The 24607-nt window shown below is 43.9% G+C and overlaps 4 protein-coding genes across 5 annotated transcripts; 2 read left to right on the forward strand and 2 right to left on the reverse strand.

The window, feature by feature from the left end:
* Positions 1476-8131, forward strand: LOC8059611 (acetyl-coenzyme A synthetase, chloroplastic/glyoxysomal). Its single transcript, XM_002452142.2, has 18 exons — positions 1476-1820; positions 2201-2347; positions 2453-2608; positions 2749-2871; positions 2958-3126; positions 4081-4163; positions 4285-4386; positions 4472-4560; positions 4677-4767; positions 5085-5198; positions 5730-5806; positions 5888-5966; positions 6078-6146; positions 6231-6406; positions 6508-6564; positions 6671-6761; positions 6857-6955; positions 7694-8131. The coding sequence occupies exons 1-18, from the start codon at positions 1605-1607 to the stop codon at positions 7877-7879; spliced, it is 2124 nt and encodes a 707-aa protein (XP_002452187.1). The 5' UTR covers positions 1476-1604; the 3' UTR covers positions 7880-8131.
* On the forward strand, positions 9340-10333 carry LOC8056817 (peptidyl-prolyl cis-trans isomerase). The gene has a single exon (XM_002452143.2). It carries the CDS (start codon positions 9503-9505, stop codon positions 10019-10021), a length of 519 nt encoding a protein of 172 aa, XP_002452188.1. The 5' UTR covers positions 9340-9502; the 3' UTR covers positions 10022-10333.
* On the reverse strand, positions 12396-12755 carry LOC8056818 (putative UDP-glucose glucosyltransferase). Its single transcript, XM_002453871.2, has one exon. It carries the CDS (start codon positions 12753-12755, stop codon positions 12396-12398), a length of 360 nt encoding a protein of 119 aa, XP_002453916.2.
* Positions 13723-23790, reverse strand: LOC8059612 (heparan-alpha-glucosaminide N-acetyltransferase). Of its 2 annotated transcripts, none has more exons than XM_021460355.1 (14): positions 23497-23790; positions 23077-23339; positions 16195-16332; positions 15998-16079; positions 15815-15891; positions 15595-15701; positions 15362-15473; positions 15146-15262; positions 14976-15067; positions 14810-14876; positions 14652-14730; positions 14467-14558; positions 14234-14377; positions 13723-14109 (listed from the first exon to the last, which is right to left on the reverse strand). In XM_021460355.1, exons 2-14 carry the CDS (start codon positions 23260-23262, stop codon positions 14083-14085), a joined length of 1320 nt encoding a protein of 439 aa, XP_021316030.1. In that variant the 5' UTR covers positions 23263-23339; positions 23497-23790; the 3' UTR covers positions 13723-14082. The 2 variants fall into 2 exon arrangements, with proteins under 2 accessions (XP_021316030.1, XP_002453917.1); XM_002453872.2 differs by having other exon boundaries at positions 23077-23342; positions 23497-23789.

Raw genomic sequence — 24607 nt, forward strand, 5'->3', positions numbered from 1 at the left:
GCTGTGCAAGCGAGTGGTCAGGCGATATCGATGCTTCCGGCCGCCGCATCTACCGCTCATGCATGTGATGTGGATGCTTTGTTTTTGTTCGGCTGTTTGTTACAACTTATTACAGCCGCTGCAAGTGTGTTGCCAATTGTCGCGGCCGCTTCACGCTAATGGCGATTGGCGAATAAAGAATTGCTATAGCTCTGTCTGGTGTGCCTCGCGTCGCTCGTGTCGTGTGCATGCACAACCAGCCGGGGCATACGAATATGATATGGTTGTCTAATCTAAATAAAAGCTTTGGGTTGATTCCCCCCAGCCAACACATCACTCAGCTCAGGCAGATCCACTAAGGGCACTCACAATGCAGACTCTATCATAGAGTCTAAAATTATTTATTACCTCGAACAATGTGGACTTGGAGTCTAAATAAGACTTGAAGTCTTATTTTTTCCACCTCTTTCTTCAATAAATATACTGCCACATCAGCAAAATACCATAAATAATATGTAGTTAATTGTCTTGGACTCTGTGATAGAGTCTTGCATTGTGAGTGCCCTAATCATCAACCACCAGTAAAGCAACGCAGTGACATAAAGCTAAGGCTTTGTTTACACCCAAAAATCCAAAACTTTACAAGATTCTCCATCACATCGAATCTTGCGGCACATGCATGGAACATTAAATATAGATAAAAAAGATAACTAATTGTACAATTTGTCTGTAAATCACGAGACGAATCTTTTAAGCCTAGTTGCTTCATGATTGGATAATGTTTTTCAAATAAAAACGAAAGTGCTACAGTGTCAAAATCTAAAAAAAAAATTGGATCTAAACAAAGCCTAAGTTTTATTACTCCCATTTAATGAAGAAAATGAACCTTAACCATCTGTACATTTTAGGAAAATTAAGTAAATCGTACCCTCTCTGTCAATAGGTCAATAAAAGGCATGTAAACCCTTTGCAAAAGAAGAAGAAAGGGCAAGAAGGACGTGTAGTGTGTGTGGGTGTGCGTTTGTACATGTACAAGGGCGTGTTTAGTTTTTGATGGTAAAATATTTCACGATACTGTAGCATTTTCGTTTGTTTGTGGTAGTTATTGTCTAACCATAGGCTCAAAAAAATTCGTCTTGTCAATTTCGACCAAACTGTGTAATTAGTTTTTATTTCTGTCTATATTTAATACTTTATGCATACGTCTAAAGATTCAATATGACGGAGAATCTTGAAAATTTCTGAGTTTTTGGGTGGGAGTAAACAAGGCCAAAGATTTTACGGCTGTATCTAGATAAGAGGCAGGAGCATTTCTCTACTCATGGATCTTGTACACTCGTCGAAACCAAAGAAATTCATTGTAATATTCAAAGGTCTTGCATTATTCAATTCGATTTAGCCCCTCCTCACCAGAATTCAGAAAATATATCATCTCATCTCGTCATCACGGAAAAATTAGAGAAGCAAAGTCAACACGAGGACTGGGCCGGTAGCACTGAGGATCGGTCATCACCGTTTATAAGGAAGACTCCACCAGTAGCCATCGCTGCCGCCCGCCCACCCCCCGCCCGGATCTCGCTGCCTCTCCCACCCCTGCTCGCAAGTCGCCGTCGCCAGCCACCGTCATGGGCACGGCCAACGGCCAGCAGCCGGCGGCGGAGGGCGCTTCCTCTGACAAGCTCCGCCACGTCGAGTCCATGTCGGAGCTGCCCTCCGGCGCCGGCAAGATCTCCGGGATCAACGCCGTCGTGCTCGGGGAGTCGCTCGCCGCCGAGGAGAACGACCTCATCTTCCCCAGCTCCGACTTCTCTGCCAACGCTCTCGTCTCCTCTCCGAAACAGGTGTGTACAAACAGACCCAAACTTAGTAGTACTCGTCACACGCGCGCGTCCGACTTCTGGATTCTTGCTGTTGACGCAAATGCAAAAATCGAGTCTTTTTATCCATCCAATCGATGGCTTGCTCTAGACTGAGGCGTTTGCTTTAGCACTTGGTGGGAGCTTTTCATTTTGGGCGTCGTACAACTTTGCAAGCATGAGGGGGTTAGTCATGATCAGGCTTTGTTGGCAAAGTCCGACAGGGACAACTATGGGACAGAAACAGTACGGCCAAATCGGGAGCGACAATTTATCTGCGCTGGTGTTTGTTTCTCATCTTGTTTTCGATGATTGGTGATGTAATAGCATTGTGATCTTGCTGTGATTTTTCATGATCGGCTCAGTATCGGGAGATGTATGAGAGGTCCATCAAGAACCCGGCTGGGTTCTGGTCGGAGATTGCCGAGACATTTTACTGGAAGGAGAAGTGGAACCCTGCCGAAGTCTGCTCGGAGAACCTCGATGTCACCAAGGGACCCGTCCAGATCAACGTAAGCGTTGTTTGATGGTTGTTAGCTAAACTTAGCATTCCTTTGGAATGGAACGGGTCTAGTGTAGTGGTTCTGATTCATCTTATGGTTCTTGGTCCTGTACAGTGGTTCAAGGGAGGGAAAACTAACATATGTTACAACGCTGTTGACCGCAACATCGAGTCTGGCAATGGGGACAAGATTGCAATGTACTGGGAGGGTAATGAGCCCAGTCAGGATGGGAAGCTCACCTATTCCGAGCTCCTGGAGAAGGTTTGCCAGGTAAATTCATGCTCATGTCTGAAAAGTTTGCCAAAAGTAAAACTGTGAATGGCAAATGTACTAGCACACATGTCAACACTTGCATTGAGAAGAGTCTCAAATAAGATGACCAAGTCTAAGCCGTCCTTTTATGTTTGTAGCTTGCAAATTACTTGAAGAGCCTTGGTGTCGGCAAGGGTGATGCTGTTATTATCTACTTACCAATGCTACTGGAGCTTCCCATTGCCATGCTTGCCTGTGCCCGCATTGGTGCTGTCCACTCGGTAATTGCTATAACTACAAGCTGTATTGGTTATTTTGTCAACCCTATGTTTTCTTTTCTATGTTGTGATGCATCATGCTTGTACAGGTTGTGTTTGCTGGCTTCTCAGCAGATTCTCTAGCCCAAAGGATTGTTGATTGCAAGCCGAAGCTTGTCATCACGTGCAATGCTGTGAAGCGGGGAGTCAAGCCCATCTTTCTCAAAGATATAGTGGATGTGGCTTTGGTCGAAAGTGAGAAGAATGGAGTCTCTGTAGGTATGCACTGGGATCTGGTTTGGGTATTTGCATCAATAACTTTGAGCTTTTGTCAGGTGGCAGCTATTTTGTACTCGTTATTTCTTCCCATTGTCCATCAATGTTTTCTTGCGACATCATGCCAAACAAACCTCGTATGAAGATAGACACGGAGCTAAGGGTTACACTAGGGTTCTCAATGTGTTTGTTTTTTTTTTCTGTAGTTGCTCATTTACGGGGGACAAGCAAAACTAATCCCACATTTGGGTAAAGAATTGATTGAGGATGTCAGTCTAATAAAACATTCATGGGGCAATTAATGGTAACTAATTTCGTGAAGTTGCAAATTAGGTAGGGGGAAGAGGGGGGGGGGGTTCTCATATATCACAGGTTACTTGATTTAATACAACAAAGGTAAGAGGGGACATCTGATTGTTTATCCAAATGATAAGAAAACCGAGGTACATGAATTGGGAGACAGAAATGGGACTTGCTATGTCACAGGTGGCTAAAAATAAGGTAGTTTTCCGTCGACCAATGCTGACCATTGGATGACAACCAAACCATTCAAACATTGTTTTCCAAATCTGCTGAAAGCTAATTTTAGGCAATATCCTATCCTTACCAAAGAAAAACTAAAACTAAAACTAACACAAGCATTTGTTTCAAAGACCCTGTGATGCAAACAGCCACTTACTTTTTAGAACCATATAAAATGTCGCATTTGGATTATGTTTAGCCACTGCATTGGCCGGGGTATCCTATGTTGCTGCATTTGGCTAGTGTACTCAACCTCAAGTCGTAGTTGTAAAAAAAGAAAAAAAAAGAAACTCAAGACCTCAATTATATTCTAACTTGATTGCCAAAGAAACTTCTTTTCTGGCATGTGGTTCATTCAATGAGCACATCTGAGAACCATTGAATATAACCTGGTTTATAGTCCACTGATGCAAACTTTCATTTTGCCGATACTAGGTCTCTGCTTGACGTATGAAAATCAGTCAGCCATGAAGAGGGAAGACACAAAATGGCAACCAGAAAGGGATGTTTGGTGGCAGGTGCTCCTAAATAGAAACTTTGTTATTATATACAGTAGTCATCCTATATGTTGAGGCACACACATATCTACTGTGAATAACATTGCTAAATTGTTATAATTTGTTGCACAATATCTTTCAGGATGTCGTGACCAAATTTCCAACCAAATGTGATGTGGAATGGGTGGATGCCGAGGATCCATTGTTCCTTTTGTACACAAGTGGCAGCACAGGGAAGCCAAAGGTACTTCTAAGTTCTAACTGAGATGGATTAAGCAGCTATTGCATTAGCCGGATATTTATCTCTCTTGGAGTCTTGGTGTATGTAGGGTGTGTTGCATACTTCTGGGGGCTACATGGTGTATACTGCAACAACCTTTAAGTACGCATTTGACTACAAGCCAACTGACATATACTGGTAGGTGGTAACACATATGCTCTTATGTTTTTAGCATGTATCCTCATTCCTTTGTGGGGAATTATTCATAGAATCTGCTATTTCCTTATCCACCCCCACTGTTTTGTTTGCATCAGGTGCACTGCAGACTGTGGCTGGATTACTGGACATAGTTATGTAACATATGGTCCTCTCCTGAATGGTGCTACGGTTCTCGTTTTTGAAGGGGTATGTTTCTTAAAGCTTTTTGGCCAATGTGTAAATTGAATTGTGGTATCTGATAATAAAAGCAAATTATCTGGTTTTGATAGTTTTCTTCTCATTTCTTTTGTTGAACTTGTCTGCTTGTCTGACAGCTTAGCAGTTCATTCTTCGCAGCACCAAAGTCTAGTATTATTGTTTGAACAATGCTTGGATGCTTGTATTTATTTTAGTGTATTCATTGGATGTTTTCTATTTTTTCCCAAATTTCAGTAAGCTAGCCTGCTGGGTTTTTTTTCCCAGTCTCCTTATTCCTAAAGTACTCCTTTGAATCATACATGTAGACTCCGAACTACCCTGATTCAGGCCGATGCTGGGACATTGTCGACAAGTACAATGTGACAATATTTTATACTGCCCCAACTCTTGTTCGTTCACTCATGCGTGATGGCACTGAGGTATGAACTGTTTCTCGTACAATACATGATTTAATTTTGTAACTTTACGCGGTTACATGATTTAGTTTTGTAACTTTACATGGTTACTTGAATCCGACATCATGTGATGCTGGGTATCAAATTACCCCTATTACTTAGGTCCTGTTTGCTAGAGCTCCAGCTCCAAGTATTTCTAGTTTCGGAAATATGTGAATCTGACGCTGTGGGTACACCTGAATTGTTTTCTTTCTATTCTTTAAAAAAACAGTTGAAGGTTCTTTATTTTTAACATACAGACTCCAGTTATTTGTTGGTGCGCAGAGCTCGCCAAATAGGGCCTTAAGTCAACCTGATTGTCTTAAAAATGATTGGGAGGGGATCTATGGCTGTAGCTTCTTTCCTTTTTTCATTGCCAATAATGAAACTCTTCTTCTTCAAGGCTGAATTCTTAAGTATTTTTAGATAATGTCAATAATTGAGTCATTTGAAATTCTGTATTCTTATATCGACTTTGAATATTCCCTATCTCTGATTTCTTCTATGCTTTTGAAGTATGTCACACGTTACTCTCGAAAGTCTCTACGAGTCCTGGGAAGTGTTGGTGAGCCAATCAATCCTAGTGCATGGAGGTGCGTGGACCTTTTGCCAACTGTTAACAATTTGTGCATACATAATTATAAAGGTCATATGTCTGTTTTACTTCCTTTCAGATGGTTCTACAATATTGTTGGGGATTCCCGGTGCCCCATATCAGACACCTGGTGGCAAACTGAAACTGGCGGTTTCATGGTATGATCTTTACAGTATACACCTCTTGTGAAATTTGATATTTTCTTTCTGGGACCACAAAACAATTGTGATTGTCAATGTTTTATGAACTGCTGTGTTTGCTTTCTTTAGATCACCCCTTTGCCTGGCGCCTGGCCTCAGAAACCGGGTTCTGCAACCTTTCCTTTCTTTGGTGTTCAGGTAAACCAATATATCTATGATATCTAAAAAGATATATGATCCATTTATTTTTAAATTCTGAACTGCAGTCTGTTTATTTTACAGCCAGTCATTGTTGATGAGAAAGGGCAAGAGATTGAAGGGGAATGCAGTGGATATCTTTGCATAAAGAAATCATGGCCTGGGGCTTTCCGGACTCTGTATGGAGATCATGAGAGATATGAGACCACATACTTCAAACCATTTGCTGGGTACTATTTCACTGGTGATGGTTGCAGCAGGTAAGCTACCATAGTTTTATCCTAATTATATGGGGATTGAAGCATATTGAGAGAATTTTTTACTCTTTAAACTAGTTCAGCTAATAGCCTTTTCATTTCAGAGACAAAGATGGTTATCACTGGCTGACTGGAAGAGTAGATGATGTCATCAATGTCAGGTAAGCTACTTATTGGTTTGTGTCATCACTTGGTAGAGTTTTAGTTTGCGAATGGCATTGCCAACTTTCAAGTGACAACTATCTTACCCTTCATGTGAATATGTAGTGGACACCGAATCGGCACTGCCGAGGTTGAGTCAGCTTTGGTGTCACATCCACAGTGTGCAGAGGCTGCTGTTGTTGGTGTTGAGCATGAGGTATAGGCTGCTGTTGTTTTTTTATCTCCCTTTTCAAGCCTCATTATCTTTGGTATCCTACCATATATGTTTCTTAATTAATAAATTACCTCCAGGTCAAAGGTCAAGGAATTTATGCTTTTGTAACTTTGGTGGATGGTGTTCCGTATAGTGAGGAACTACGAAAAAGCCTTATAATGACAGTGCGCAACCAGGTATTTTGTTTATTTTGTATGTTAACTGAAGAGGTCACATTTTGTACAGACAAATGGTCTGCACCCTGTTGCTGAATATTCTGTTCTTGGTAGTTGGTTGGCATGCGATAGTCCTCATAGAGTTATAGATTGTGCATAATTACATTCCATTATAAAGCAGGGTTAGATAATCAACTATAAAGTTTCTTATGTGCCTAGAAATTATTCAGGTCACAGTTGACTAAATTGTTGTCACAATGCTAGCGTGAATGAACCATGATTGTAGGCACATATACTGTCTTTCTGTCAGTCTCTAGTTCCTGCAAAGTAGTCAACAATCTTTAGATGAAACATCCTTGAGTTCAGGAAAATGGTGTGAGCTGTATGTTGATTATAACTGAAAGACAGCAAAGAAAACATGTGCAGACAAAGGATGTTAGGAGACGGTTAATCTTGAACCTGTTGGACATGTCATTTCTTATATTGGCTCCTGCAATTAGGCATGTCAGCAGGTTAACCAATGTGTAGTTGGGTTAACCATCTAGTTCATTTGGTCTCTAAATCCAAGAAAAAGAATGAACTAGCATTCTAGCAATGAGGTGAAATAGAATTTAGTCGGATGGAGTGGGTTTCGGGTTGATTAATAAAAAGAAATAAACCTGTGTTTTTACCTGTAGTGCTGAGCAAGTGAGCATGATTTAAACACAAAATACAGTAAGCTTCATCTTCACATGATTTATAATGCCTTTTTTTTTGCAGATTGGGGCATTTGCAGCTCCTGACAAGATCCACTGGGCACCAGGACTTCCTAAAACCCGGAGTGGCAAGATCATGCGAAGGATTTTGCGTAAAATTGCTGCACGGCAACTGGATGAACTTGGGGACATAAGCACCCTTGCTGAACCTGCTGTAGTTGACCAGCTTATTGCGCTCAGCGATTGCTAGGTTGCAATGTAATATGGATGGTGGATACATCCTTTGAGTGAATGTTGCGTTTCTCTGTGTACTATGAGTAGAATGTGTATTTCAGTATCGAGAACTTAAGTGGGATATGATATGATGACATGTTGTCGATGTTTCTTTTTAAACTTTTGTATGACTGTATCTGTATGAGATATCAACATATAGGTCCGATAGAATGTATTATTGATTGACACAATAAATATATTAATAAATTGCTAAATTTTCATTTGGTTTCGTTTGGATAAACTTTGCCCATGTTTTAGGGATTCAGTTTGATAATAAAGCCCTTTACTTTCTGCATTATTGGTGATATTTAGGTTTTATGACTTTTGGCCCCTCAAAAAAGGAACACTTAAGTTTATATGTGAAATTTTAACCATGTTCGTAGTTCAAGTATTTTATCTAGACACAAGTTTATTTTAGGAACTTATAAGTTCATCAAACCTTGTATGCCTTCCCCAAAATTAAAGGTTTTTTTATTTCAAAAAAAAATTAAAAGTTTTTTGTCCTGATGAAACATGGGGTTTTACCTCAAGAACTGAACTTCTAAGAAGAACGGGTTGAGTTTCCCTTAATAAATTGTTGAAAGCAGTGCTGCATCATTGTATCTCATGTGAAATCCCATTCTGTAATCAATTGTATCATATAGTACACGAGCAACTCACCATGTACAAGTACATGATGTTCAGATGAGCTGAACAGCATCCAAGTTTTGACCGCGCAGCAAAACTCGGCCTGCAGCGGCCGCGTACTTCTGCATCCAAACATCATAATTACTCATTGTTTTTTCGGTCACTATCTTTCTTTCTTTTTTTCATTCTCCTTTCCTCGATTTCTGCTCTAATCAACGCACCTCTAGCCTTTCTAGCTCACCGTTAGCGGCGCACATCACTCGTCAGGTTCTACGGCTAGGTGGTGTGTTTGTTATTAGATTCCACGACAGTCAGATCGATCGAGATACGAGCTGTTTGGATTTGAGCACCTGTAAATGGCAGAGCAGATTCATTCTCCACCACCGATCACTCGTATTCCTTGCTTTCCTCTGCTTGCTTTTGACGCGAATGCGAATTTACTTGATGATGACAAATCAAATTTCCATGCCCTGGGTGCATCTGTAATTTGATCCAAGACTTAGGCAGCCGGCTCTCCATGTCTCGGATGATCAGAAATCCCAAATGTGCTGGCCTGTGGTCCCTTCGGCGATGGTGCTGACCTCCTGGTCCCACTGTCAGTGTCACTGCCTCCTCCACGTGAGTGCACTCCGGCCCCATCCAACGGCGTCCGGTCGCGCAGTATCCAAGGGGCCCTCAATCAAGAAAAAAAAATGATAGGGAACAACGGCTCTGCCTTTGTCGTTACTGTAGTAGGGCCCTCTGAGCGAACGGCGCCGGCGGGCCCACCACCAGCATCTGATCCGCGGCAGGAGAGGGTCGCGTTGGCTCCACGCAAACGCAACCCGCCGTCGCGCGCGCCCGCCCGGCTATTTTACCGCACCAGTCCTCCCTCCACCAGATCAGATCAGATCACAGAACGCAACAGCCGAAGGAAAAATTTCCCCCCAACCAAAAACCCTCTCTCCCAAACCCTAGCTACCTTCGGATCCCGATGGCGAACCCGCGCGTCTTCTTCGACATGACGGTCGGCGGCGCGGCGGCGGGGCGGATCGTGATGGAGCTGTACGCGAACGAGGTGCCCAAGACGGCCGAGAACTTCCGCGCGCTGTGCACGGGCGAGAAGGGCGTGGGGAAGTCCGGGAAGCCGCTCCACTACAAGGGCTCCACCTTCCACCGCGTCATCCCGCAGTTCATGTGCCAGGGCGGCGACTTCACCCGGGGCAACGGGACCGGAGGCGAGTCCATCTACGGCGACAAGTTCCCCGACGAGAAGTTCGTGCGCAACCACACGGCCCCCGGGGTGCTCTCCATGGCCAACGCCGGGCCCAACACCAACGGCTCCCAGTTCTTCATCTGCACCGTCGATACCCCCTGGCTCGACGGCAAGCACGTCGTCTTTGGCCAGGTCGTCGAGGGCATGGACGTCGTCAAGGCCATCGAGAAGGTCGGATCCCGCAGCGGATCCACCTCCAAGGAGGTCAAGATCGCTGACTGCGGCCAGCTCAGCTAGATCGTTGGTCTGGTCTGCCCGTCCGCCCTCCCTCCCGTCATCGTCCACTCCGCCTGCGTCCCGTCCCGTTTCCGGTTTGCTTCGATCTGAATAAGATGATGGTGATCTGAGTGGTGGTCTGAGTTGAGTCGTTTATTTATCATGTGCGTCTGTCTGTGTCGCTCGCGGTTTAATCTAGCGGTGTAGGTGTGGATCTCCGAATCCCATGGCGCCTCTGCTTACTTCGTGTTTCATCACCAGTTATATGTTATGAGATCCAGGATAATGCATTAATGCTATGAGAACTGAGATTCGGTTTCATGCTTCTTGTTCCATGTGCCATGTCATGTGCGTCTTGTTCCATTGCAAGTTCGGACCCCAAAATGATTTTGATTGTCAATATGTTAATGTGAACTGCCAAGCATGGATCGCCCCGGTTTTTTGTTTGGTGTGCTAGTAATTGATCCCAGCATTCTTTTATATTATGAGAAAAGAACTGTCTGATGATTTATAACCAACGTTCTTTTATCTTCTATTTCTCTCCTTCATGCACCCTGTAATAGATAGAGCAGAGGCCCCACCCACAATGTGCAAAAGCTGCCGTTGTTGGTGTTGAGCATGAGGCATAATCTGCTGCTATTTCTCTCCATCATGCACCTATTGGTATAAATTGCCATCTTCAGGTCAGTTTTGGTTGTTGGTGTTCCTTATAGCGAGGAACTGAGAAAAAGCCTCAGCCTTGGCGTGAGTTCTTTCTGGCGTGAGTTCTTTCTATTATTACTTGTCTGAGTCTGCATACCGATTGGTTCAGGGCATATATAGTTGCCTCTTGCAGTCATTGGCCAACGGGCCCACTCAACAGTGTCTTACAGAAAACGCAATACAAAAATACGCTAGACAATGTAGAAAGCGCATGTGTCCTCATCAGTGCTCCTCCTTGTCCGTGGTGTCACACAACAAGGCAACCTGGAGGAGTACACAAAGTTTCAAGCTTTACTGAATGATGTAGGCAACCTGTAGGAGTACACAACTCAGTTCCAAGCTTTACAGTATGATGTTTCAATGCATGAGGACACATGCGTTTTCTACATTGTCTAGCGTATTTTTGTACTCCCTCCGTCCTCTAATACTGCTATTTCTAGCAGATTTCAGACAGATTAGTGTGGCAAACAAAAGACCATTCTACCCTCAATTAATTTGGGTTCCACCATTTAATCATGTACGTTAAACCATGGTTCTCAGGTTCCAACGAGCTGTATTTAATGCCAACTAAACAGACTCAAACAATTATCATGCACCAAAGCACTACTCCCTAGAAGAAATTAAATGGGCTGGTGGACCGTGAAAGTTCCGAGGAGAAATTAAATAGGCTGGTGGCTAGTAGAAATAGCAGTATATGTGGACAAAATTTTCTCCTAGAAATAGCAGTATTGAGAGACGGAGGTTAAGACACTATTGAGTGGGCCCGTTGGCCAATGACTGTAATATGCCCTGAACCAATCGATTTGCAGACTCAGACAAGTAATAGAAAGAACTCACGCTAAGGCTGAGGCGTGAACCTCGCCGGCGTCCTCGTTCCTATATCCACTGCGTTCGCTCACGTCGCCGGCACATCGCCACGGCCACGGGTGTTACATAATGACAGTGTGCAGTCAGGTATTTTCTTTGCCTCGGATCTTGTGAACTGTGACTGAGCCGGCCTATTGACAAACAGACATTTTTGTATTGTCAAACAGTGTACCCATCCGTTGAATACTATCTTCTTGGTAGTTGGTTGGCATGGGATAGTTCCTGTAGATCTCACATGATTATCTTCCATTATAAAACCGAGTTGCACAATCAACTACAAAATTTCTGATGCATCTAGATTTGTCATATCCAAGTAGAGACTAGTCAAAGTTCTTACCATGAATCATCAAAGGAGATAGATATAGTATGTTCCTGTGAAGTCTTAAAGTCCACACTCTTTGGACAAACACCCTTCAGGTCTAAGACAGCGAAGAAAAATGGTCTGACAAAAGAAAATTATAGCAATCAGATATCCTTGAAACATTTCTCATATTGGCTCCTGCAATTAGGGATGCCAGCATGTCAACCAAGGAAAAGAATAACTAGCATAGGTGAAATTGGATTTCTACTTGGTATGGAGTGGGTTTTGGGTTGAACACCCCCCCCCCACCCCGGAAAAAAAACAAAATGCTACTTTTAATGTTGAATGTGCTACTCGTTCATATGCTTTTGCTTTATTTGAAGGAAGCGTATGCTATAAAAACCAGCTTCGTAAGCAAACTCTCATCAAGAGCATAGGATGATCATCTGATGGTCAGAGGCAATGGTGGAATATTTTTCACTTAACCCCCCCCCCCCCCACACACACACACACCCCCACATCATCCTACGCCAGCAGCTTCGCGAACGCCGGCAGTCCTTCCTTGGCGAGGTGCCGCATGAGGTCGTCCAGGTCAGGGCCGGGGTCCTCGTCGTCGAGGAATTCGATCCGGACGCGTCCCCGGCCGAGGGCGACGCCATCGCCGCTGGCCGACACGCCCGTGGACGCGGCCAGCTTCACGCCGAAGGTGGAGACCGAGGAGAAGGTCACCAGGAGACCTTTCGCCGCGATGCGCTTCACCAGGCGGAGCATCGGGTTCACGTGGCCTTGGCCAGGGAAGCAGATTAGGAGCAGGTGTGGCGGGGCGCCGCTCGCTGTCGCTGCTGCTGCTGCCACGGTGGGCGCGGCCGCTGCTTCCTCACCCATGGATCGGACTCGGACCTCTGCTGCCACGTCTTCGTCGGGACTCGCCCCTGAGCTAGCCGGCAAAGTGCAGTGGTGGACCCGTGAATCACCTTCCGGCCGGCTGAACGCAGCGTGGAGAATACAAAGCCACCAGTGCACCTTCAGGGTAGGATGAGTGGGGGGTTTAAGTAGAAAATATCCCACCATTGCCTCTAACCATCGGATGATCATCCTACGCTCCTGATGAGAGTTTGCATAGTTTGCATACGAAGCTGGTTTCCATAGCATACGCTCCCTTATTTGAATAAATCAATAAGCTTCATCTTCAAACAATTTACTGTTGCCCTTTTTGTGGCAGAAGATTGGGGCATTTCTGGTTCCAGACTATCCTTTGGGCACCAAATTCCTAAAATCTGGAGCGGCAATATTGTTAGGTTCACATGGTGGATGCACCTTCAGTTCGTCACCTGCAGGTTCCGTTTGTTTCTATATGACCAGTAGAATGTGCATCCCAAGTGTCGAGAAGCAAAAGTGGCATGGGGTATATGCTGATTTGGCTCTTCTTTTATATATAAGCTTTTGTATCGCATACAGATAGTCCATGAAAATGTATTGCTTGACACTAATATCAATGTCAAATTTTCATTATTGGTTTCTTTGGATGACTGTCTGATCTTGGGAATTATATTTGATAAGCTAATTCTTGGACCTTTTGCATCATATAAGTGATATACCAGGTGCTGTAACTTTTGTAACCACTAAGTTAAAGTACAAGTACTTCATACCAGAAACAAGCTTATTTTAGAAACTTATAGAAGCTCATTATGCCTTCTATGGCTATCCGAAATTAACGGTTGTCTTTTTTGTTCTGAGCTTTTTAAACGCAATTGGTTTCAGACAAAACAAGGGATGCTTCTAAGAACTAAGATGAAGCACGACAAACCACTTGGAGAACTGAATCTTGCATTCCATCTTGTAACAAGAAAAGTTGAAGTTTCCAGTGAGAACTTGTTTGGATATGTACTATATTTCATCTGAATCCCATCGTATTACTCGTATGATGTCATATACATGCTCAACTCCACCATATACAAAGTGATCAGGGAGAATGGACTCTCCTTGGCAACAGCCAGCCCGGGAGTGCTGATAGAATAGGCAGCCCCATGGCGATGAGCTGAGCACTATCGTGCTCTAACCGCATAGCAAAACTTGGCCTGAGGACCTACTTCTGCATCCCGTCCGTATCTAAGTCTAATTTTCTCGAACACGCGAGAGAGCTGTGCATCCTTATATTAAGAAGAAAAATCCGTGTCCAAGTTTAGGCCTGAACATGTAGAAGATCATGGCTTCACGCGCCGATACCAATGACTTTCAGCTGTGTTTTCATGTAAAAAAAGGTTCATTGTTAGGTATTCCAACAAAACATGAAGTGAACTTTGTAGAGCCCATTGAAATCTCTGCAGCTAGGAGAAGCATAATGCTGTCATATTTGAACTTACAAGGCTGTTGTTGGGGTCCCTCCAGTAGAAGCCACGGATGAACATGGGCAGGATGTTGCATGCCACCAGGACATATATCATCAGGGCGTGCTTCCCCATCCACTCCATGGGAATGGTAGGTTTTCTGAACCCGTACAGATCCACCTGAAAAATCCATGACAATGGCTTTTGAGGTTTCGGAGATGATGGATGACACGAGCATAGTATATGTTATCAGGTTTAAGAGGACCAACAAGAGCATAAATTCCAGCAAAAAGAAGACCCGCAGCGCCAGCAGTAGCCAAAGTGTAGCTTATTGTGTATAATGGTTTATTCATGCGCATTCCTGAAAAAAGGATCATGAAAAATTGTTCAATTCACTCAAGCTCTTTGAATTAGGAATAAGCATGTGGTTGATCAGTGTTTGGTGAATACTTACCGCTGAAGTCCATTAAGAAGGCTAGAGCTAACATGCTGAAGGAAGGGATCAACCAATTGGTGATTCTTCCCCTGTGTTTCTGCAGGTGAATGTAAGAATATTTTACACGACTAAAAAATGATAATATATCAAACTAGTATCACAGAACAGCATTATACCTCAAAATGTATAATTATATGCCCAAACTGAAGTCCAATCAAGCAAGTGACAATTGCCATAACGGAGCTGAAACATGAATTAAGGACATTAAGAACTACCAATAAGTTGGAGGAACCTGCATTGCAAGAGAAGCTTATGGTCACTGACGAGTTGTGAAGCACTGACCTGAGGAGGCCTTCAGGATCAAATGGTGCCTGGCACCATGATGGAGCATCGGGTGGAAGAGGTCCATTCTCTGGATAATTTATACTACATTCCTGCATGTTAGCCAAAGTTTTTTATTGAGTTTTGTGACAAGGGAGCAGAAAACTGAGACTTTGCACTTCATATCAAACCTTTGTGCGCGCATAGACTGGCCGTCTGTAGAGGTGATCGATCCCTAGAATTGTACGGTCAACCATTCCAACTGCATTGCAAGCTGGTCCGGTGTCTCCTCTTACTCCACATTTCACCTGACACATTCAAGTGTAGCATGAACGTCAGCGCTTCTTCCATGTTGTATAGTGAACTTGTAACAAGATAAAGAAAATGCAGAGACACTTTGCACTTACAGAGAATGATTTCTCTGTGGAACCAGGGCCTGATATCTTGTACTCCCAGTCTGGAACGTATATACCGTACAAAAGTATAGTATAGGCTATAGAGAGGACCAATCCTACAAATCTAGCACGACAACAACGAACCATATGTCATAAATATGAGATACCAGTACCAGGTCAATTATTCAAATTCTATAGTTCTTGAACAGTAAATGCTCGTGAGGATAATTTTGATCTGAACTCACAATTGGTAGCGGTATCTCCTTAGCAAACCATATCCAGAATCTACATCATCATCTCCCTTGAGCCAGATTTCACATATTGCAGCCAGAAGATAGGCTATTGCAATCCTCTGCAACATAGAACCATCATATGCCGTTAAAGATGACCTGCACCTTTTCCAGTACTGAATGTGTCAATTATTAGTTCTGAAAGATCTGAAAGAACATTAAAAAAATTGGGTACCTGAAGTATGCCCATCAACCGAATTTTCGTTAGATCAACGCCAAATGTGAGACTGTGAACACCATGAAAAAATCCACCTGCATAAACCAGCACATGGAGTGCGAACTGATTGTTACCCTAGCTAACTTTTTTTGGGAAATTTTTTAGCCCATCTTTTGATAAGAGTTGTAAGATCTAAAATACCTTGGAGAACAAGACCAAGGCAGAACAACTTGAGGGCACGAAGTACTGCCTTCTTAGTTGCCTCCAGTTTATCTGGTACCCGCTGCACATAGTGGTATGACAAATCATCATCCAACATGCTGATAACTTAGCATTTAGTTTGAAAGAGAAAGGTAGTAGAAAGAGTAGTGTGTTTGTGATCGCAGTGTTCAGCATACCTTGTACGCTAGTGTTAGCGAGACTCCAACTATGAAAAGGAAGAACGGCATGACGAAATCAGCTATTGTTACGCCATCCCAAGGAGAGTGGTTCAGTGACGGGAGGAAGCCTCCAGCATCGTCAACAATAATCATAAGCTGCAACAAGGAAAACAATCACATCCTGCCTGTTTCAGACTGCAAGTAAAAAAAATATATATTGTGACAATTTGATGGACGTTTTTCTCCTTTTTCCCTTATTCAACAATATCATAGGTGACCAATTCGGGGATTAGAAAAGATCAAGGTGGTTGCATCGATTTCTTCTTTGTGAGAAATGATAACAGCACCATAACTCCACAGGTCAATGCTTCCCTGTTTCCAGTGCTTAAAAGAATCTGACTGCTCCATAAACAGAGAACAATAGGTATTGAGATATAATAATCTCAAACTTGTCATAGCTAGATCAAGAAGGGCTAATAACAAATCCTGGAAAGCAAGTTAAGTAACATCAATCACAGCAGATCTGATGCCATGCTTTGGTTAATGATCTGCATTATATTAGTACATTATTGGATTCTGTTATCCTGTAACTTGTGGCTAAAGCATTACTCCTGTATATACTATACTAAACATCGCTGATCTAGCGCCATTCCAGTGGAGTTAGCCAAGCATCGGATTCAGAAACCAATTAAGCCCCTGTTTTACTGCCTTTACCTCGAAAGGCTGACGAACATATTCTGTGCTGTAAATGGATGGACTAGTCCATGCCGACATAGCCATTCCTAGATTCCCGTTCTAGAGCTTGCGCCAATGGAAGGGAGATTCAAATTGATACAGATGTAACAGATAGAAAAATTCCCTATGGCGGCATTCAGAGCATAGGAACGGCACCTAAGAATTCATTTGAGGAAAAAGTATTCATTCAGGAAAGTCATATGGCGCCCAGTGGGGTTGGCAGCCTTGTTAACTAAATAATAATAAATGACTAAAATATCATGTTACAATGTTTCAAAAAATTATCACAAAAATCATGTATGTTAAGTGTAGCCGCAACAATTTAGATTAAAATTTATATTTGATGCTGAGATGAAAAAATAGAAGTGTCACTGTCAGCACATGATGAACAGTGCCAAGTTCATTGCTGGTCAATTTAGTTTCGTGGCATCTAGGATGAATTTCAAACTGAACTCTTGCGGTTAGCTTTATGTATTTCTGCATATATTGTTTTTGTGATAATTTCTAAACATTGTATTTAGCTAAGGAAGGCGCAAGGCCTCCGGGCACCAAATCTGCACTCTTTCATTCATGATGACGCTGTGATTTGTTTCGTGGGACAGATATTTGTGAGTGATTTTGCCGGGCTTTTTGCCGTGCCCAAGCCCAATCCAATCCATGCTGACTTTGCCGGGGTAGGCGGGTAGCTTGGCCAGGAGTACTACAGATAGCTGACTAGCAGCTGCAATGGCCCCATCCGGTGCACCTCACGCCCATGTTTCTTTCCTCTGATCTGGAACCCCTGCTCTTTGCAGTGAGGTTAGCGCGTGAAATTAATAACCTGGTCTAGTGAAGCCAGTACATGAGGACATGCCCCGTCCAGCGGCCACATGGAAGGACATGCAGTGCCTGTCCTTGGAATGGCTATCAATTCTCCTGCTGCAGGCGGGTCCGTAGCGAGATTCTGGATCCTGGTGCTACGTACTGTTTCTCATGACACAGTCGATCTATACTACGGCCTTGTTTAGTTCGAAAAAAATTTAGATTTCGTTAATGTAGCATTTTCGCTTTTATTTGATAAATATTGTCCAATCATAAACTAACTAAGATCAAAAGATTCGTCTCGCGATTTACAGACAAACTGTGTAATTAGTTTTTGTTTTCGTCTATATTTAATACTTCATGCATGTGCCGCAAGATTCGATGTGACGGAAAATCTTAAAATTTTTTTGGATTTCAGGGTAAACTAAGGCCTTGTTTAGTTCCCAAAATTTTTCAAGATTCCCCGTCACATCGAATCTTGCGGCACATGCATGAAGCATTAAATATAGACGAAAACAAAAACTAATTACGCAGTTTACCTGTAAATCGTGAGACGAATCTTTTGATCCTAGTTAGTCTATGATTGGATAATATTTGCCACAAACAAACGAAAGTGCTACAGTAGCGAAATCCAAAAATTTTCCCAAACTAAACAAGGCCGTCTTCCAATAACCGTAAAGAAAATCGTTTAGGATAACGATATGGTTTTCAAAGGCTAACTTGAACCTTTTGTTTTTATAAAAATATTTATCAAAAAGTAGTATATATATTTATAAAAGTATTTTCAAGACAAATCTATTTATATGATTTTTCATATATTTGTAAACTCAATAATGTAAAAATTATTTATAATTTATATTTCTAATGTATGACTGAAACCTTATTCAAGATGTGGAGGAAGTACAAAATGTGACTCCAAGTAAACCCCATATGGCCATATAGTCATCTTTTTTTTTCTTATAGGAAGTACCTTGAGGTTAATTAACTATGAGTCGGTGGATCTTGACCCAACGAGAGTGGTGTGGCTACGGTACTGTCCATGCTGTGAATCAGAGGGTCGGTCACCTTGAGGTCGAGAGACGATGAGACATCTAGTGGGGCTGTGGGGGTGGCTTTGGCTTTTGTTAGTGTCAAATTGCAATTAGTGAAAGGCGGTGACAGACCATGCTCTCACTCGGTGCTCGACACGACGGATAAAGAAATAGTACTTGAAAAGAAGCCACACAATCAGTGGCAGCCAAAGTGGCGATCCGCGGCGTCATCTCTGGATAAGCTAGCAGTCTTTCTGCTAAAGCATGTGCCTCATAGCTACGCGTCATGCTCATATGCATGGGCCGGGATGGGGTGTAGGTTAAACGACATATTGTGTTAGTGCGAGTAAGCTCTTTGGACATATTGTGTTAATGCGAGTAAGCTCTTTGGCTACAAGCCACAGGCTCACAAAGTAACAAGTGATCACTTTATCCGCGGAAATCAAAACAAAGGTGTATCTATGGAACTTTCAATTCGTACACTAAGCTAGCACATTTGATGTCAAGCAATCACGAAAATATACGCCAATGCAAGCTAACAGAAATGTTATCTTCGGAGGAAAAAAAGAGTAACAAGACACATGGACATCCGATCCTTAGTAATCTAAAAAAATGGACAAAGAACACGCTAGAACTATTGGTATTTCTGGACAAAGAACACGCTAGAACTATTGATCCTAAAAATTTTCAAGATTTTGCGTCACAATGAACATGTATGAAGCATTAAATATAGATAAATACAAAATCTAATTACATAGTTCGTCTGTAATTTACGAGATGAATCTTTTAAGCCTAGTTAGTCCATAATTCGATAACATTTGTCAAATACAAATGAAAATGCTAGGCCAGTTGGAGTACGAAAATTTTTTGGGTGTCACATCGAATGTTTCGTAGGATGTCGAAAGGAGTATTCGGATACTAATAAAAAACTAATTACACAACTCGTTTGGAAACTGCGAGACGGATTTATTAAGTCTAATTAATCTATCATTAGCACATGTAGGTTACTGTAGCACTTAAGGCTAATCATGGACTAACTAAGCTTAAAAGATTCGTCTCGTAATTCCCAACCAAATTGTGTAATTAGTTTATTTTTTTTATCTATATTTAATTGTACATGTATGTGTCTAAATATTCGATGTGATGGATGAAAACTTTTTAGAGCGAGAATTGAACAAGGCCTTGTTCTAGTTGTATTGTTGAGAATAAAATACTATTATTCAAACTCTTGGCACTGGTTGCTCTGCTTTGTATCCAAATCAGTCTAGCACCACTTCAAATATTCGCTCCGCTAGCCATTCAACAGTATTTTTCTCTTACAACAGATTAGCCAATAGTACTTTCTACCGTAACTTATCAGCCAAACAAACAATGGTGTGGCTATGAGAGGATGGTATGTGGGTCCCACATATCATTCTTTATGAGGATGGTTTGAGGTGGTCTGTTTTAGGTAGTGCTGTTGGAGAAAACATCAAATACATAGGTAGTGTTAAAATATATGGCTATTCAAATTGAGAAGTAAGAATTTGATTAGGGTAGCAATGTTAGAGATGGTCTAGGTACCAAAATTAGTTCATGACAGTAGTTAGTGAACCTATATAACTAGTAGGCTCTCCAAGTAGCTTGCTTAGCTTTTTGCCGATGGAGGCCGGCTCGCTTGCCGCGCTTGCTTAGCTTTTGGCCGGTGGAGGCCGGCTCGCTTGCCGCGCTTGCAGGCCAAGCAAAGCTAAAGCTAAGGCCTTGTTCAGTTGGCAAAAACTTTAGTTTTTGGCTACTGTAGCACTTTCGTTTTTATTTGACAAACATTGTCCAATCATGGAGTAACTAGGCTCAAAAGATTCATTTCACAAATTACAGATAAACTGTGCAATTAGTTTTTATTTTTATCTATATTTAATGCTCCATGCATACGACCAAAGATTCGATGTGACGGGGAATCTTGAAAATTTTTGCGAACTAAACAAGGCCTAACTATAGACCAAATCCAGGCAAGCAACAAAAGGCCGTCGAAAAGACAGCGATTCAGGTAGCTGTGGGTGGAGCTGATGCAGCCAGCCACTCAGCAGTCTGCACCCCCTTTGCTGAGTGGGGAGGGTTATTCGCTACGTCTACGTGCGCGCGCCGGCGAGGGGCGTCGTACACAGAGGGCTGCAGCCTAAGCGCCAAGAGGGCGTCGACGTCGACGAGTACACCCGTTCCTGGGACGACCGGATCCGTATGTGCCTCCCATGGGGATTGTTCGTTTGTGGTCACAGTTCCCGGCAGGAATGTATCTAGTAGTTCAAACCGAGTTTAGTTTTTTTTTTTTTGAAAAATCCCAAATCAAGGTCCCCTACCATACAAGGTAGCTTAGGTATAGGTGGTGCGTAGATTTCAGCTCCTGGCGAATCATATTAAGCTCTGCTTTTCCTCCGCCCCCCCCCCCTATATATAGGCCGTGTCATGATCCGCCAGACGAGTTTTCTTTTTTCTTTTTCCAGAGTACAAATAAATTAGTTGGCACGTCACCACGCTCCCAAGTATGCATAAGTGGGCAATGGCAATGCGGACTTGTGGGGGTAACCTACAGCAACGTGGATTGGTGAACTAGAACCGGCCTACCGCAGATTTTGTAAACAGGCAATGAGGCAACAACAGCTTATTTGGGATATCGTGTGGTGTCTCGAACTCCCATCCACATGTACGTACACGCGACGTTACTTTATTACTCCTATATTTATAGTATTATTATAGTTTTAGGCCAACGCAATCTTGCGGTGCATCTAGTAGGACGTCTGTGGGAGCATATCACTCATCATCACCACATTGAGGCTTTGACATGAAGAGGTCGGTGGATCAGTGCATGATAATAGGCCACTGAAAGTCTAATAAACGAAAAAGTTAAACAAGCTTATCCGTGGAATCATCAACACATATATTATTTTACTAGTACTACTAGTACTATAAAACAATGATTATGGGTACGTAGGCTAATAATAGCAGTCCTTTCCACGCTGGTATATATACTACACATGTATATCTGTCCAAATGTTTCCTGGGCCAACATAACAACATCCGTTCAGCTAGAAACTAACTATTAGCCGTGTTAATTAATTAGAAGAAACCAGCTAATAGTTAATTGTTAGTTGGGTGATAGGCAAGATATTAGTCGGGCTTATTAATAGCTAAAGGATCTAAACATATATATTCATAATTAGCCGAGTTTATTAGTTGAGAATCCAAACAGATATTTATTAGTTGATTGATGAGGATCCATATAGATACTTACAGTAATTTTTTAGCAACCAACAATTAGTTGTACGGTTGCAAAGAAATATTCATTGCTAATTTTTAGTTGCTAACTATAGTTGAGGTGGACTTTTTCCCCTGATGAATTCGTGTGACCAAACAGAACCTCTCATGCATCGACAGACGTGGCAATTGTGGATTTATCGGTGAAAACGCTACATCTATAGGAATATGACCCGTTATGTGACACATTACTATTTGGGTTTGAGCTTATCAACTAGAATCACCATTACTTTTCAACTATAGAACAATGCTTTTTTCTCGCAAAACAAATCACCATCAGCAACGGCAATAGAAACCATAAGCCCAACGGTCTCTTAACCAACTGTTTGGCCCTAGCAGGAAGCAGCGTCCGTACGGGACTGGCAAGTAGCCATATTCATACAGATGCGACTGAGCATGATGGTATTGGTGTTAGTATAAGCAGGTGTATGTTTTGTCTCCTTGGCCCAATCGACCCTGACTCGGATTCCCCCTCGCTCTGTCTTCTTGTTTTGGCCCTTTTATTTATCATAATAATAATCATGGCGTCGTCTACAAAGACATGACCAGGTGAGGTGACCAGCGCGACCACGAACTTACAATGAGTGAAACAAAAGATTGTTTTTTCTTTTCTTTTCTTTAGCAAAAAGGTTCATGCACGGTTGCACGCAAAAGCAAGCAAAGCTAGGGGCGCGGCGCTCCTGAATGGCGATGGAGAAGAAGAGAAGGGATGGGAATCAGCAAGCAGACAGGCCAGAAAAGCCAAGCACAAGCAGCAGGAGGCAGGGATCATGGGGGGGCACGCGACAGTTGGACACTCGACGCTCTTCGTCACGACGGCGCATGATGAGCGGCCTGGGTTGGGTCGGTTGGTCGATCGATGCCGATGCTCTTGCTCCTTCCCCTCCACGCCCCCCAGCCCATGGAGAAAGAAAGCGCTAGCGCAGCGGTAATATAATGGTAGGAATCGAGAAGCTAGCGAGAATCCAATCCAATCCAATTCGTCCGAGAATCCACCACTTGCTGCTACGATGAGTATGAGTAGGAGGAGGGGGGGGCGTACCAGGACGGTTATCCCGCGGAAGACGTCGAGGGAGACGAGCCGCGGCTGCCGGGCCGCGGGCGACGTCGTCGACGGTGCCGCGGGCGACGTCGTCGACGCCTTGCTGGCGCTGGCGCCGCACTCGAGATCGGTTCCCGTGGCGCCCGCCGCCGCGTCGTCGCTCCTGACGAGCTCGTACCGGCCCATGATGGCCGGCGCCGTCCTCCTCTGCCTGCAGCACGGCGGCGACGGCGCGACTCCGGCGCCTCCTCCTCCTGCTGCTGCTGCTGCATTCCCATCCGCCGCCATCGCCGCCGTCACAAGACGCGCACAAACAGACCTCAGTAGATGCGGGAGGGAGAGACCCCGGCGAACAAGCAAACCGATCGATCGAGAGAGAGAGGAAACTGGTAAGTAGATGGATATCCGCCTCCGCCTTACCTGGGGCAGCAGTTGCGTGTTGTGGTACCGGCAACGAACGGGACTCCCCGCTGCTTGTTTTTTTCCCCCCTCCGTTTCAAGCGCAACAGACTTGCGTGATCTCCCGCGCCTGCAAAACTCTCCGCCGCAGCTGCGTCTGTTGTCGCCGACCGCCTTTCGTCTCCTCGCCGACCTGCCACTCCCGGATCGAGCGGGTGCTCTTCTCGGTTCCTTTGTGGTGGATCGCCCACTCGCGTCTAGTAGGACTACTACTAGCAGTGTTTATATAGGACAGGACTAGTGCTACTGGCGACTGCTCTGCCTCTCCGTCGATTCGATTCATAAATAATAGCGGGACGGGTGGCGCCATCATTTTGCCAATTGCCAGTCGGCACGGCACGTTGGCGCCGGCCGGGCCTTTCCGTTCCGTGTCTGATGCCCTTTCAATGCAAATGCCGTCGTCGATCGGGACCCGGGACCGTGTGCTGTGCTGTGCTCTGCTGTGGTCTCTCGCTCGATCCGCCGTGTGCCGCGTCGCGATACCGCCGGCCGGAAAATGATCGTACATTCGTACGTGCCTGCTGCCGATAAGCGAAGCGCTGCGCCGCGGACGGAGCGATCGAGCCGTGCGTGAATCCGATGCTTGAGCTTCACAGTGACGGATGCCTTCCTTTCCTTTCGCTAAAGGGATGAAGGGAGAGAGGCCCGGCTCGGCGTCGGCAACGACAACAAGGCGCGCGTTTGTGTGCATCGTCACACTTCGGTGGATATGTTCGTCGTCCACAACACAGAAAAAGAGCATCGGTTATCGGTGTCCCCAAAATCCAGCTGCGAGGAGACTCGTGTTGATCGCCTGGTGTTCTGCGATACTCGCGCGCATGACAACTGGTCCATTAGTGGCTTCTCGTATACGGATAATATTCCAGCTAGAGTATCTGCAAAAAAGAACGGAACGCATGTCGTACCTGTGGCTCAACGCGTTACACCTTATACTGGGGGCATCCGGGCCACGCGTCCTTGCTTTGTGAATGGGGACTGCTCCGCTAGCTCCTAAACGGTTCATCAACCAGCTGCATCTCTGGTGTCAGACAGCCAGACAGGTATATCGCCGAGTACACCACCTCTAGCTACC

This window comes from Sorghum bicolor, chromosome 4 (assembly GCF_000003195.3).
Source record: "Sorghum bicolor cultivar BTx623 chromosome 4, Sorghum_bicolor_NCBIv3, whole genome shotgun sequence".
In the NCBI taxonomy this organism is placed as follows: domain Eukaryota; kingdom Viridiplantae; phylum Streptophyta; class Magnoliopsida; order Poales; family Poaceae; genus Sorghum; species Sorghum bicolor.